This window comes from Sus scrofa, chromosome 9, assembly GCF_000003025.6.
Source record: "Sus scrofa isolate TJ Tabasco breed Duroc chromosome 9, Sscrofa11.1, whole genome shotgun sequence".
Taxonomy (NCBI): Eukaryota; Metazoa; Chordata; class Mammalia; order Artiodactyla; family Suidae; genus Sus; species Sus scrofa.
In genome coordinates this window covers 6,384,740-6,399,843 of record NC_010451.4, presented here as the reverse complement: position 1 = coordinate 6,399,843, position 15,104 = coordinate 6,384,740, and the positions used below count along the sequence as shown (strand labels likewise).

At 40.9% G+C, this 15,104-nt stretch overlaps 1 protein-coding gene across 1 annotated transcript in view; it reads right to left on the bottom strand.

The window, feature by feature from the left end:
* NUP98 (nucleoporin 98) overlaps positions 1 to 15,104 on the bottom strand; it is a 100,037-nt gene that overhangs the window by 19,809 nt on the left and 65,124 nt on the right. Inside the window, 7 exon segments of the mRNA XM_021062427.1 lie at positions 473 to 902; positions 3,359 to 3,515; positions 4,127 to 4,309; positions 10,223 to 10,387; positions 11,382 to 11,559; positions 12,531 to 12,669; positions 13,553 to 13,666. Coding sequence (XP_020918086.1) covers positions 473 to 902; positions 3,359 to 3,515; positions 4,127 to 4,309; positions 10,223 to 10,387; positions 11,382 to 11,559; positions 12,531 to 12,669; positions 13,553 to 13,666 — 1,366 coding nt within the window.

Sequence of the window (15,104 nt, the reverse complement as noted above, 5' to 3'; positions counted from 1 at the left end):
GAGGCTTGTGTAGACCTATATATAATTAACAGACGTCACCTTATTTCCAAGTCCTTGTGGAGGGATTATCCAGTTTATACATTTACCTCATCCCTAAGACACCGGGAATGTGCTTTAATCGAAAGTATATTTTATATATGTAGAAATCACAAACATTTAAGTGAGAAAATAGAGAAATGACTAATACAATACAAAGGATGAAAACTCAGGTTACGCTGCAGCATTAGCTTTTCCAACAAAAGTTTAACCATTAGGTAAGTAGTATACACTCTTCAACCCTGATAGAGGCAATGAAATCATTGCCATCTCAGTTCTTCACTCTACAAATGCCCTCTGCTATGGAAAACTGTGCTAAGAATAGATCTAGAACGTTCACAAAGCAGACCCTGACCTTGGGTCTCTTGGTGATGAAAAGCTTTTTTCCTCTCCCACCATGCTGCTTTTCTCAAAAAGTACAGGAAATGTGACTCACGATTTAACAGCTACTGCGTTAGGGAGGAATCCGTACTCCATAGAATCAGTCGTCTGATGATGTTCCAGTTCCTGAGAGCCACTCAGCTGCTCTCCACTATTAGCAAGAGTCCAGTTGGGGCCCCAACCAACCCGAAAGGAGCGTCCCATGAAGAGGGCCATGTCCATCAGGAGTCTCCCCTTTCCGTAGGTGACAGACTTTTCAAGAGGGACCAGGCCCGGCTGTCTGCGTGTACCCACTGTTTTCAACGGAACCTCAGGCGCTGGGCTGGGCACCGTGAACGCGGAGGTCAGGGGTGGAGGCGCAGACCACGGAGCTGCGGGGGGGATCTTCATCCACGAAGATGCTCTGGGGGTGCGGCTTTCTTGTAAAGAGGCACTTGGTGAAAGAAAAGTTCCACTTGTGAATTTTGATTGTAGCAACCCACCTACTAAAATAAGTAGCAAAAAAAAAAAAGACTCAGAAAACAGAATAGCAGAGGTCTCAGAACAATCTCATCAAAATGAAATACATTTTTTTTTTTTGTCTTTTGCCTTTTTAGGGCCGCACCCGCAGCATATGGAGGTTCTCAGGCTAGGGGTCCAATGAGAACTACAGCCACTGGCTGGCGCCACAGCCACAGCCACAGGAACATCAGATCCGAGACGAGTCTGCAACCTGCACCACAGCTCACAGCAACGCTGGATCCTTAACCCACCGAGCAAGACCAGGAATTGAACCCAAAATCTCATAGGTATCTGTCAGGTTCATTAACCACTGAGCCACACCGGGAACTCCTGAAATAAATCTTTACTCCTTTTGTTTGTGTCTATGTGAATACCGGTGCGAATGCTCTGTCTACAGTTTATTTCTTTTCACAATACAAATGTGAATGCATTTTCTTTTCACAATATCAACGTGAATGCTTTGTTTACAGTTTCTTTTCACAATATGTGCTTTTTACCATTTGAAATCTAAGATGATTTTTAAATAAATACAAGTTTTAATGTAAAAAAAAAAAAGAAAATTGTCTATTGATTTTTAGGGCTGCACCCACAGCACATGGAGGTTCCCAGGCTAGGGGTCCAATCGGAGCTAGAGCTGCTGGCCTATGCCACAGCCATGCCAGCCGTGTCTGCAACCTACACCATAGCTTAAGGCAACGCTGGATCCTTAACCCACTGAGTGAGGCCAGGGATTGAACCCGCAACCTTGTGGTTACTAGTTGGATTCGTTTCCACTGAGCCACTATGGGAACTCCAAGTCTATTGATTCTTGAACAATAATGAAGGCTGAAATTACATTTTTATTAAAGTAACTCAGATATAGATGACCAGGAGCAGGTTATATTCTATAAGACTGCAGAAATTACCCTTCGAACCAGGAAATCAAGGCAGGAATTGTAAAAGTGGTGGTGTCAGCAAAAATAACATTAATAACCATCACTACTTACTGTTAAAAAAACTATCTAGTACTCACTGGCAGCAGATTCTACATAAGCCATTTGTATACAGTGTTTTATTTCATCCTTCACATCTTTAAATGAAGGACAACACTACAATATTCAGTTTATGGGGGGTAAAACTGGGCTCAGATAAGTGACTTGTCTAAATCCACAAAGTTACTAAGCGGCAGGACTGAGAGAGAAACCCAGATTAAGTCTGACACCAATGCTCATGCTCTTATCAGAATGCCAAATGCAAAACCTTTCTTAGTCAATATAAAAAGAACAAAACTTAAATGCCTACTCTAGTGCTCAATGCTGGCCTGAAGAAAACAAAAATCCGCCGAGGTATCTTATGATTGTACACAGGCCTTGCAGAAGGAATAGTTCTTGTTAATATCGCCTGTTTCCAATTTTATTTATTTCCTGTCTAAATCAAGAAGTTAGTTATTAAAGTATGAGATTTCCGCAGTTCCCGTCGTGGCTCAGTGGTAATGAACCCAACTAGGATCCGTGAGGATTTGGATTCGATCCCTGGCCTTGCTCAGTGGGTTGACGATCCGGCGTTGCCGTGAGCTGTGGTGAAGGTTGCAGACGCAGCTCAGATCCTGCGTTGCTGTGGCTCTGGCATAGGCCGGTGGCTACAGCTCCGATTAGACCCCTAGCCTGGGAACTTCCATATGCTGCAGGAGCGGCCCTAGAAAAGGCAAAAAGACATAAATAAATAAATAAATAAAGTATGAGATTTCCAAGGAGTGTTCCTTAAGGAAAAGATTGTTACGAATGTTTAACTGATGCTTTATTAAAGTATTTTTAAAAAAGAACGTTAATGAGGGCACTCAAAAGAACTGAAGAAGAAACGTTTAGTTTTTAAGCCAAACGTTTAGTTTTTATTCTGGTTTTCAGAATATTTCCAAATTACGTCTACTTAAGCCCTCTGTGGATATCAATACTCCACTTCCAATCCTACATAGCTCACAAGCCCACTAGAGGAGATGAGGAAAAGCCTCTAAAACGAAACAGGTAGTTTGTTTTCCCAGGACTTTGGGAGGTATAGGGAAAAGCTGAAATCTGACAAGTTTTGTGCATTACACAAAGCCAATATTTGCCCCTGAAAAGCGATGAGGGCAATGTTAGAACTGCACAAAAAGAATGCAGACAACTTGAGGATTCCTCTAAGGTGTGATAAAAATTAAGAAATTTGAACTTACTTTCAACTGTAAGCAAACAAAAACATCCCCTAAATAAAATACAAATGCTTTTTTCTCCATACTTCTGCATCTGCACCAATAATCATGTTTTTTAAAAAACTGGCCTAACAGGTATTTATAGGAGTAAGTTTCCTCTTGGCATCATTATGTCACATGCCTTTAGGGAGATACTCGCTGTAGAAGTTAACTCAGCTTAGGAGATGAAAAGCCAGGCTTTCTTTCTTTCCTGTAAGAAAGCATCTTTCACAGTACCTAATGAACGGGATTTTGATGAGTGCGCTGCTGAAATGGGGAGCCTGGGAGAACAGATTTCTTGAGATGTATCCGCTTTAGAAGGAAGGCGACTGAAGCGTTGATCCAGGACCATATCTGCATCTTCTTCATCAGCAAGCAACGATGCTTTCATGATCTAAAAAAGCAGTATCTACAGAATGAATATGCTCCCCTAAATCCAAAAGCCATAAAAGAAAAATGCAACCTACAACTTACAGAAAGTTCTGCCTTAGGCTGTGTCCAGAGCTGGTATATCGTTTGTGTGACTGACTCTACTACACTGTATATGCCTGGAGGAATCAAGTTTTGCTCACGTGTTTGCTGATTGAATTAATTTCAAAATCAAACATAAACCAAAGGCTAAATTCATAACATGGCAGAAAACACAGGCAGGGGGAAGTTAAGACAGACCTTAGAGAAATTTGTATCTACAATTATCAAACTTTTGTGGAGCACTTTCCAGAGCCTCCAAAGCCCTCTGTGAGGTAAATGAAGTTATTCACAGAGGTTAAATGACTTGCCTCAAGTCACATATTAACAGTTACAAAACTGGGGTGAGAATCCAGGTCTTCTGAATCTCAACGTAGCTTTCCAAGCACGAATGGGAAAATGATGCCCAAACATGGGTCGTATTCCTGTTTTTTTCTCATTCTAGTGACCACTCAATGCTTTGAAGTGATTAATGAAGACAGGGAGATGAACAGTAGTTTGGATTCCTGTTGTAGTAAGGGTGGGTTAGGACTTCACCTGTAAGACATGTGGATTAATTCCCAGTGAAGACGCAATGTGAGTTGAGGCGGACACAGGCTCCTGATCCTCAGGCACGCTCTCTTCTAACATGGAATCCAAAACTGGCTCCTGGGTGATATCTACCATGTCACTGTCCAGCTCCACAACCCTCCCTAACTGCTCCACCTCTGGGCTCTGGCTCTGTAGACGGCAGAAAGATCAGGGAAGCAGCATTAAGTGACACCAGTCAGACAAAAAGCTCGTATACCACATTGAGTTTATTCAGAATATATTCTAACAATATTAGATTCTGCCCATTCTATCATAATGTGAGGTAGGATATTAGCTAAAGAGGATTTAACAATCACCCCAAAACTCCTCTGTTAGTACTTGGGATCTGAATGAGGACTCATGAAATCACCCTTTTGTACCATTAAGCCTGCACCCATATGAACAAATGGCAGTCTTCAGACAAAGGCCGTGTCTTACCCGATTTAGCTAGCAACTATAATGTTCTGATATACACAGCAGTCCCCTGCCCTCACACTGCCTCATAAGCCAGAAGCCAATGAGAAAAGGGAATAAAAGGTACAAATATCAAAGTCTCCAGGAACCCTGCATTCAGTTAGGGGCCTAGAATTTATCCTCTGGGGGGCTGAATCAGCTGGGCCCTACTGATGCACCACTAGCCAGACGAGGAATGTCTACCCTAACTTCCTACAAGAAAAAAAAAGGAATATTAGGAACAATTTTAATCTGGGAATACTCCCTTTATGTTTAAATGTGCCAAGAATTAGATTTATACATATTAAACAGTTTTAAAAATATAGCCATGATTAACAGCCTATGGTCTGAACAGGTAAAACACTCAAAAGCTCAAATACACTGTAAAACTGGCTCAGTGCAAATCATTAAATATGTCCTTAACGCGCATATGAGTAGAATGTTAATGGGTGGCTACGCCAATTTGTAAAACATTCCCAAACCTGAAAGTCTGACTAATTATTTTTCTTATAATATCATCTGTCTATTTCTAACTTTTCACAATATTTGGCCTATCTTTCACGAATGGCCTATTTCATGCTAAACTTCAAACAGATGCTATAAGTGGTTAAAAAGTTTCATGCTTTGGACCAAGAAATAACCACTAGTCTTTTAAAACTTTATTTTCAATGGTATATTACCTATCGCTTCCTTGAACTCCTTTAACAAATATTCTGACTAAAAAGAATAACAACTCCCATCTATAACTGCAGGAAAACTGAGGTGCTAGATGGTGAATTGTCACTTAAGTTGCGAACCACCCTAAGGACTGCTTGAACAGAAGTGGAGACTAGATAATGGCTAAAGGCATAAATGATACTAATTTTTACCTGCTGGGGAGGCTACAGGCAGGTCTAACTACTTTTTTAAATTCTGGAAAAAAAAAAAGTTAAAAGACCCCCTTTTGATGATGCTCCCATTGTAACAACAAGAACTATGGGAACACTCTAACGGCACCCTAGTATATTCATTTTTGTTCTGGGGTGTTTTTTTTCTTCTTTTTTTTTAGGGCCGCACCTCAGCATGTGGAAGTTCCCAGGCTAGGGGTCTCATCGGACCTACAGCTGCCGGCCTACACCACAGCCCCAGCAACATGGGATCCGAGCCACATTTGCAACCGACACCACAGCTCATGGCAACACTGGATCCTTCACCCACCGAGCGAGGCCAGGGATCAAACCTGCGTCCTGTGGATACTAGACCAGTTCATTACCACTGAGCCACAATGGGAACTCGACACTTTCAACCAATCCACTTTGAGGGAGGCTCTGAAACTCCTCATCCTCCGTCCACCTGTCAGGATATCCTCTTCTGCTGGGCTCCCATAACCCTAAGTACAGTTTACATAGTGTATCATGCTGTACTTTAATTTCTTATGTGTATTCATCCCCCAGATTGTGAAGGCTTAAAAACAGATGTTACAGTCTACAATTTTCTCTAACACCAAGCACATTGCTACCTACACCAAAACAGTTATATCTACTGCCTAAGGCAGTACCTGCGCCAGGGTAGAAAAAGCCAGTAACTAGGAAAGGATAAGGAGAGAGTAGAGAAGGGAGGAAAGGAAGAAGGGGAGGACGGTTCCAACGTACCACACGCTTCAACAGAAGAGTAACAGCAACAGCAAGAGAGGCCCACTCACAACACTTTCAGGCAAAGTGCGAGGCTTTCATCGAATAACAGAGACATGGAGTCCCTGTCGTGGCGCAGCAGAAACGAACCCAACTAGGAACCATGAGGTTGCGGGTTCGACCCCTGGCCTCGCTCAGTGGTTAAGGATCCCGTGTTGTGGTGAGCTGTGGTGTAGACTGCAGATGTGGCTTGGATCCTGCATTGCTGTGGCTGTGGTGCAGGCCGGCGGCTATAGCTCCAATTTGACCCCTTAGCCTGGGACCTTCCATATGCCACAGGTGTGGCCCTGAAAAGACAAAAAGCCAAAATAGAGAGAGAGAGAAACGTAAGGGACTCAAGCTATCATTAAGAATGCTAAGGATCAAAAAAAAACAAACAAACAAACAAAACAAAACCCCAAAAAACAAAAATAAATCACTTTCGGAAACAAACAAAAAAGAATGCTAAAGATCAAGATATTACTGCTTCACCCTCATGCACAGACTTCAAAGCTAATAAGCTAATATTTGTAAGCAGACCGGGGCAGGGGTGGGGAGTGAACTACTATGAAACTGTGAGGATCTGGTAAATTCCTAGAACCCATGTGTGAACTTTAAGTATATCGAAGTAATTGAGTAAACTACCCCAAAAGATGTTACTTTCAGAGAAATCTTGGGGTATCAGGGTGCTTCTTCAAAGCCAGTTCTAGAATGAAAAGGAAACTAATCAGGAATTGGTGGCTTAGAAGGAACTGAGGAAGAAACAAAAAAAATACTAAGTAAACACACAATATCTAAAAAAATGGCTTTTCTTCAGATATATGGAGGATGAGGTTTCAGAACTGAAACGCTTCATGTTTTCAGAAACCTCCATCCTCCAACACAGAAGAATCTTCCTCCTACAAACAATACCCTAAAGACAAAGCCTCTCTCAACCCAAGAGAGAAAGTAACTCAAGTAAAGCAAAGCAAAGCAGGCTACCTTAATTCAACAAAGGGTGAACTCCAATCCAAGGTCAAAGTCATATTTACAGAATTCGGACTGTCTTCCCAGCCAACAGCTTAATGGAGTATGACTACTACTCTTGCCTGTGTCCAAAATCAAAAACTCCTTTCCCAACTACAAAGAATGTGTTATATTCACTTTGCTGGAACATCAGCCCGGTCAAGAATATTGTATTCAAGAGAAATTGCACGTCAGGCTTTCAAGGGCCCACTGAAGTTGGTGTATATTTCTACAAATACATTCACCGATACTACTACAGAGGCAGACAACTCAATAGTATGAGACAAAAAGACTTGTGGTTACGGAATTAGCATATATGTAATATATATGTTACATAAAATATAAATTAAAGTACATATTGAGTCACTGGGTAAATTTAGATAGCTGCCACTTTATTCTTTTAAAAAAGTAAATACAAGGTAAAATGGAAGAGTTCCTGCTGTGGCACAGTGGGTTAGGATCCAGCATTGTCTCTGTGGTGGTATGGGTTCCATCCTCGGCCCAGTGCAGGGGGTTAAGGATCCAGTGTTGTTGCAGGTGTGCTGTAGGTCAAGCTGTGGCTCGGATTCACTTCCTGGTCCGGGAACTTCTATAGGCCGTGGGTTTCAAAACCTGGCTGCGTATCTCAATCACCTGCAGGAATGCTTTTAAAATATAAATAAATATGCCTAGACCCGCTGCCAGATCTACAGACTCAAACTCATCAAGATAGCGATGAAAATTACCAGATGAAAATTGGGTCTCAGGTCAGCATTTTGGAACAAATGCTCCAAACAAATGTTCCTGCAATTGCCCTAATTCACCTGTGATGAAGGCTATCCTGCCACCATTTTCTCTAACTTAAAAGACATAGAGGAGAAGATTATATAAAAATTCAGTTACCTTTTCTGATTGTTTAGATGTACTTGCTTTTTTGGAAGCAAAGCAAGGCTTGAGAATGAACTGCAAAGAGAGGGCTGAGGATCGTACATAAAAGGTGGTACCACACGCAACTGAGTATCTTCCTAACAACCTAACAAACCTACCCGCCGCCCTCCCCTCGCACCCCCTCGTCCCCACCAGATCGGAGAGCCTGAGCCTGTGTACAGGACAAAAAAAAAAAAAAAAAAAAAAAAAAAAAGCCATAGCAGACTGAACACCATCATGACCATCCACCTCTCCGGGGCCAGGTGACAATGTGGGGACAGTCGTCTTGACGCAGGGATAAGACGACTGCTGTTCCCGTTCATTCGAATGTCTCCAGTATTTTGCCCATGCCAAGTAAAACAGAGGTCTCTGGGGCTAACGACGAAAAGCTGGGTAACCACTGGCATTTCCCACCTCTCTCACTTAGGTCATCAGGAAGGAGAGGTCTCCAGGTCCCACGTCATTTGTTTTAACACGTTGGCCCACATATCTGAACAAGTCTACCTATTTCTCCTGTTTCTGCATCCAAGAGGCCAGAGCCCACCCACTTCCTCAGAGGAGACGTCTGAGAGACTCGCACCTATTCTCTCTGTGCATCTTGGTCCTCACTGCCTCTTTCCTAGAACCTTCTCTGGAAAGTCTTCAGCGCCCCGTTTTTCAAAAGAATTCTCACCTTCTACAGTGCTGTCACGGGAACTTACAGTTATCTTACTATCCGTATTCTGGAAATTAAAGAGCCTAAAAAAGACCACTGATGGCCGGACATCACATAAATGTGCTCTGTCTGTCCACAGATAATGCAAGCTTTTTTCAGCTCTATCTTTAGCATCCTACGTATTACTTTTATTGGCAGAAAAGAAGGCTGTCTGACTTTTATCCTAAGCAATACGTATTACGTAAGATTAAAAAACACTCTGGAAAGAGAGATTATGCAAAGTATGTGATTCAGACAAAATGAATGTGTGTAACTGGAAAACTGAGTCCATTTACAGTATTTCTTTAGTTTGGAAGATTTCTTAGGGGTATTCTAAATGCCACTACCATTACCAACATAAAAAGTCAGCATATTTCCCATGTTCCACTTGGATCACACCCTCCCCTCACCAGGTACACACAAACATGAACATTTATACACAACCACCTCCAGAAAGTGCCTCCCAATAAATTATTTAATAAATCATAAAAATCACACATTTCAGCAGCCATAAGAATTGCAGTGCAGAAAATTCCAAAGATCCTGCTTCTAGCAGCTGAGAGGTAGAGGATGCTTTACAAAGAAATTTTCTATTAAGTTCTCTTCTTTGAGGGAGTATGGCAGCAAAGGGGAAAAAATAACTTGATTGAATATAACAACACCCAAAGAAAGTAAAACTCTTATGAGTCGGCAAGTAAACTACCTGATATTTGATTACAAACCTTTCCTTATAAGGACAAAAGGTTTATTTATTCTGGCTTAACAACACTGAAAAAGTATGGCATGAGTAATTTTAATAAACAATGCAGGCCTCTACTCTCCAAGCCAAATAACTCATTGGTATTCTAAAGATTTATGTATTTTCATAAAGATTATGTATTCTTAAAATACGAGTATCAAGAAGTACCTGAAGTAGAGGCAAACTTGAGAAATACGGAGTTAAAAACCCTTGCAGAAAGCTACCTGAACTTTTAAGAAACCGTGGAGGTAAGGAACAAGATTAAACTGCACATCAGGGAGTCAACAAAAGTGAGATTTACTTTGCGTCAACCCACACAAGCAAGATACTAGCTTAAGTTGATCACTGAGTAGAGACTTCAGCAAGTCCAAATAAGAGAGGAAGGGGTTTAGAACGACAATCTGTAAAAAGAATGATCCAAACAGAATTCTTTGAATCTCGCAAGAAAAAAGCAGATGCCAGGAGCACCTCAGGCCCTCCCTTATACTCGTGTCAACACGACTGCCAGTACACCAGTACTCTTCAAAGTTCCAGGGACATAAACAGCTTTGTGCTGAAGGACTTGCTTTCAGCTTCCGGATCATGGACTCCATTCAAACTCACTGTCCTGTCTCTACCTGGGGTGGAGGTGCTGGTTTGCCATTAAGAGCCATCTGGAATGGGGCGGCCTGGCCTGCAGGAGGCAAAGGGGCCGTCTTCAACTTCTTTGTACTAGTTTTGGATGGCCGTTCCTCCTCCTCTTCATCAGAATCCTGAAGGCCATACTTAGAAAAATGGGAGACCTAAGGCAGAGAAGAATCCGACAAAATCAATTTAACACTGTTATATTCAAAATCTTACAGAATTAGCTTTAAAAAAAAAAAAAAAAAGCCATCAAAAATATTTAAAGCACAGTGAAATGTCACCTATCATACTCGACTGTTTTTCTAAGATTTAGATGGTTTTTAGTGTATGTACTAGCTGCTCAAATACTTACTAACTTAATATATCAAATATAGGAAACCACCTCCAAAAGGGCCGTTAGCACCTTCACATCCACATAGGACTCCAACAAGCTAAACAATCCAACTGGCCTAGAAGGGAAAGATGCCACTGGACTGAACTACTGAGGAAGGGTGGAAGCCAACCGCCACACCCCCAGAAACCTTTAAAAGAGTAACAGTTACTTAGAAAGAGCTGATCTAGCAAGAGGCAAAAAGTCTGCCTGATGTCCCTAATGATGCCACATATTAGAAAAACCACATGGGAATGGTCATAAAACAGGGTCAGGACTTGAATATGAGCCCATAAAGTTTTATAATAATAGCTACTTACTCTGGGATTGAATAAAATGTATAATTTGGAGAAAATAGTATGTATCTCTACATCTTTTATGTAAAAATAAAATTTAAGAGAGGCTCTTTCTAACACAGTTTATAAGAATTATGTTTATAGGAGTTTCCATCATGGTTCAGCAGCTAATGAATCTGACTAGCATCCATGAGGATGCAGGTCCGATCCCTGGCCTCGCTTAGTGGGTTAAGGAGTTGGCATTGCCGTGAGCTGTGGTGCAGGTCGCAGACGTGGCTCGGACACCAAGTTGCTGTGGGTGTGGTGTAGGCTGGCAGCTACAGCTCTGATTCAACCCCTTGCCTGGGAACCTCCATGTGCCATAGGTGTGGCCCTAAAAAGAAAAAAAACAACAACAACAAAAAACCAGGTTTATAACTTCCACATACTATATACCATTTATAATGAATGACCGCAGATTATAAGAGTTAGGTTAAGTGACCATACCTTAAACACCCAAGAACCTGTTTCAGGACGGTACTCTTTGAACTGAGCTCCCTGTTTCCTTGAAACTGCTTCTAATCTTCCCTCATAGTTTATGTCAGCAAGTCGATCTGGGCTTTTGATTAAACAACGAGATGTTTTATCTGTTGGCCAAACTCCATCCAGCGTAACCTCGGCCTTCCTGTAAGGTACAACCAAGTGAAGGGTGAATGGTTCATACTTAAGACCAGAAAGCCAAGTAACATCTATATAAATTGCAAATAAAGGTATCTGTGTTACTTTGGGATTTTTCTGCCTGTATTTCATGAACTTGAGTCTTCTCTCCCAAAGCAGACAGGCTTATAAGTCAATTTTTTATGTTGAGCCGTCTCAACAATATATCCCATGGTCATGGAGTGTCATCTTTTTGATGCACTGCTGAGCTCTAACTGCTAGTATTTTGAGGATATTTACACCAATATTACAGAGACTGGTCTGTAGTTTTCTTGTAGCATCTTTGTCTAGCTTTGAATGATGGTAACGTTTGCCTCATGCTAAGTGTTATTAGCAAGTGTTCTCTCCTCAATTTTTGAGGAAGAGTTTGAGGAGAATTAGTGTAAATTCTTCTTTAAATGTTAGAGACAATTCACCAGTGAAGCCATGTGGTCCAAGGCTTGGGTAGGGTGGAGGCAGCAGTTGGGGCCGTTGATTACTAACTCAATTTACTCCTTAGTTATAGGGCTGTTCAGATTTTCTATTCCTGATTCAATCCTGGTGGGCTGTGAACATAAATTATTTTAACTATGGCCCCTTGACCTGTCTAAAGACGTATTACAAGCTAGTATCTCACACTAAATACAGAGAGTTAATAAGCACAGTCACAGCAGAAACAAGAAAAAAGTAAAATATTATGAAAAAATATTTTTCAAAAGTTTCTGAAAACTAACAATTGGACCTTAAAATATTAGAGAAAAGGAGTCGAGAAGGTCACTATGTAGCATTTCTTATATCACTTATAGTCTTAAATGAAACAGTGAAGAAACAATAACCACACACTACATAGTGAGGCAAAGAGGCAAGGTGCAGAACAATATATGCAATATGAAGACACCCATGTTAACAGGAAAAAACTGGGACTTAGCTGATTATTTTCCAAACATGTAAATAAAATACCTATTTAGGCCTTCGCCCACAGGTGGTTTCTGGTTATCGTCTAAGTAGACAATCACTTCCTTCCTTCGGATATGCACAATATCATCCAAATTTAGATTTGTCAAATTAACATCTCCTTCAAAATAGATTGAACCATAACCTAGAAATCAGAGCAAAGAGTTAAAAACTCATCCTGCATAGAAGGCACATACCCACTTTATACTTCTAATGATTAATCAGAAGCAACAAGCAGCTCTAAACATTAATCAATAATTTAAATCACCCAGCAATCTTTTTTTTTTTTTTTTTTTGGCTTTTGTCTTTTTAGAGCCGCACCTGTGGCACATGGAAATTCCCAGGCCAGGGGTCAAATCAGAGCTGCTGCAACTGGCCTACACCAGAGCAATAGCAACGTGGGATCTAAACTGTGTCTTCGACCTACACCACAGGTCACAGCAACGCCAGATTCTTAACCCACTGAGAGAGGCCAGGGATCAAACCCACCACCTCACAGCTCCCAGTCAGATTTGTTTCTGTTGTGCCACAACTGGAACACCTCACCCAGCAATCTTGAACAGAATAGTTCATCTACATGTATTTGAAAGAGACACCAAATGCTTAATTTGATTTAATAAATGCATTTTTACAATGCTTATGTTATCCTAAGGTTTTTTTTTTTTTTTTTTTTTTTTTTTTAAATGGCCACACCTATAGCATATGTAGGTTCCCAGGCTAGGGGCTGAACTGGAACTGCAACTGAGGCCTACACCACAGCTTCGAGTAACGCTGGATGCTTAACCCACTGTATTTCTTGCTGTTCAGAGTACTTTCTTTAACTGCAAAAAGTCTCAATGAGTCAAATACTTACCTAAGACTGTTATAAAGTTCTAGTCTTCTTTGTTACTTGTCAATGAAAACGCCTACTCAGGCCAAGGTGGGTCCAAATATAGGTAAAAAACAAATTCAGCTTCCTTTACTTAATTATAAAAATAAGGTGCAGGCTCAGCGGTTTATACACCGCAAACTCCTAAACGCGCACTCACCTTTCCGACCAATGGTGAAGTCAGAGACAACGCACTCTCCTTTTTCATTGGTGATCTTAGCAAGGTCGTCCATAGAGGGAATGGTATAGTAACCAACCTTAGTAAGAACAATGCCTATGACAAAGGAAACACGGTATTAGTCGTGACTGTCCTCAGGTGGAGGTGCACGGATACTAGCTGGGTTTGTCATCACTGAGCCATGACAGGAACTCCTGGATAATTTTTAAAATCACCTGAAATCATATTATATAGAAAGAGAAAATTATACAGGAATAAAGCATTTTTCCAATGGTTTTTCAACATGGCTTCTCCCTGGAATAGTGTTTCTTAGAAAACCAACTTGGAAAAATGGCTAAGTAATTTTGGGGAATATGCACATGAGAGTATATTATAGGTTCTGAAAACACAAAATGAAATCCTATTTAACTTAATCTAGGTTTCCAAGACTTTTTTTGGGGGGGGGGGCTCTTTTTAGGGCCATACCCACAGTAGATGGCGCTTCCTGGGCTAGGGGGTCGAATCGGAGCTATAGCCGGTGGCCTACACCACAGCCGCAGCAACGCCAGATCCAAGTGCACCTGTGACCTATACCACAGCTCACAGCAATGCCAGATCCTCAACCCACTGAGAGAGGCCAGGGATCGAACCTGCGTCCTCATGATGCTAGTCAAGATCTGTTTCCGCTGAGCCATAATGGGAACTCCTTTTTTCTCCCCCCAAGACTTTAAATCATAGAACTTCCTTCTCATGTGATACCCATTAACATACTGTACTATGAAAGGTTTCCATAAATTCTGGGAAAGACTTCTTTTATTTTACACATGGAAGATGCCCAAACCCAGGATTTGGGATTACAGAGTAATTCAGTGGTAGAGACAGAGCTAAAACTCTAAACCCAATACTTTAAATTTTATACCCTACTGTCTTCCATAAAGCTCTTTTATCTTTCAAATTTACACCCTCAATTTGACAGCTAAAATCAAGATGAAAACTCCTACATGAGCAGTCCCATAAATGGAAACCTAAAGGTCTACAGTAATGTTATTTTAAAAAACATTATCTAGATATATTTCTGAAAAAATCAGAGAAAATATGGCACAAGTATGCTTGTTCCAGTCATAGACAGAAATCAGACTAACTCGCTCTCTGAGAGAAAAGGGTTTAAGGCCAATAGAATATCAAATTCCAGCCTCCAAAAATGCCCCCGACATGCTTTAACTTGCTTCTTGGATGTTAAGGTGTCCTTGGGAGTGGAATTTTAAACTGGGCGGTAGCAACAGAGGTCAATGAAAAACCTAGAAGCAATAAAAACTCTAGACTGGGTATTTAAGATTTAGCATCATAATGAACTCATGTAGATGTATAAACACAAATATAGATACTTAGGATTCTTAATGTGAAAATATAAAGTTATTTCCCTAGGGCACCAAGTGACCAGAAGATATACAGGAAAACAGTAAGATAATTAGATATAGAAAAATCTTACAGACACATCAAGATGAACTGTAAAATAACCTCAAATGTTTACTAACAGAAATGGAGAAACTAAATG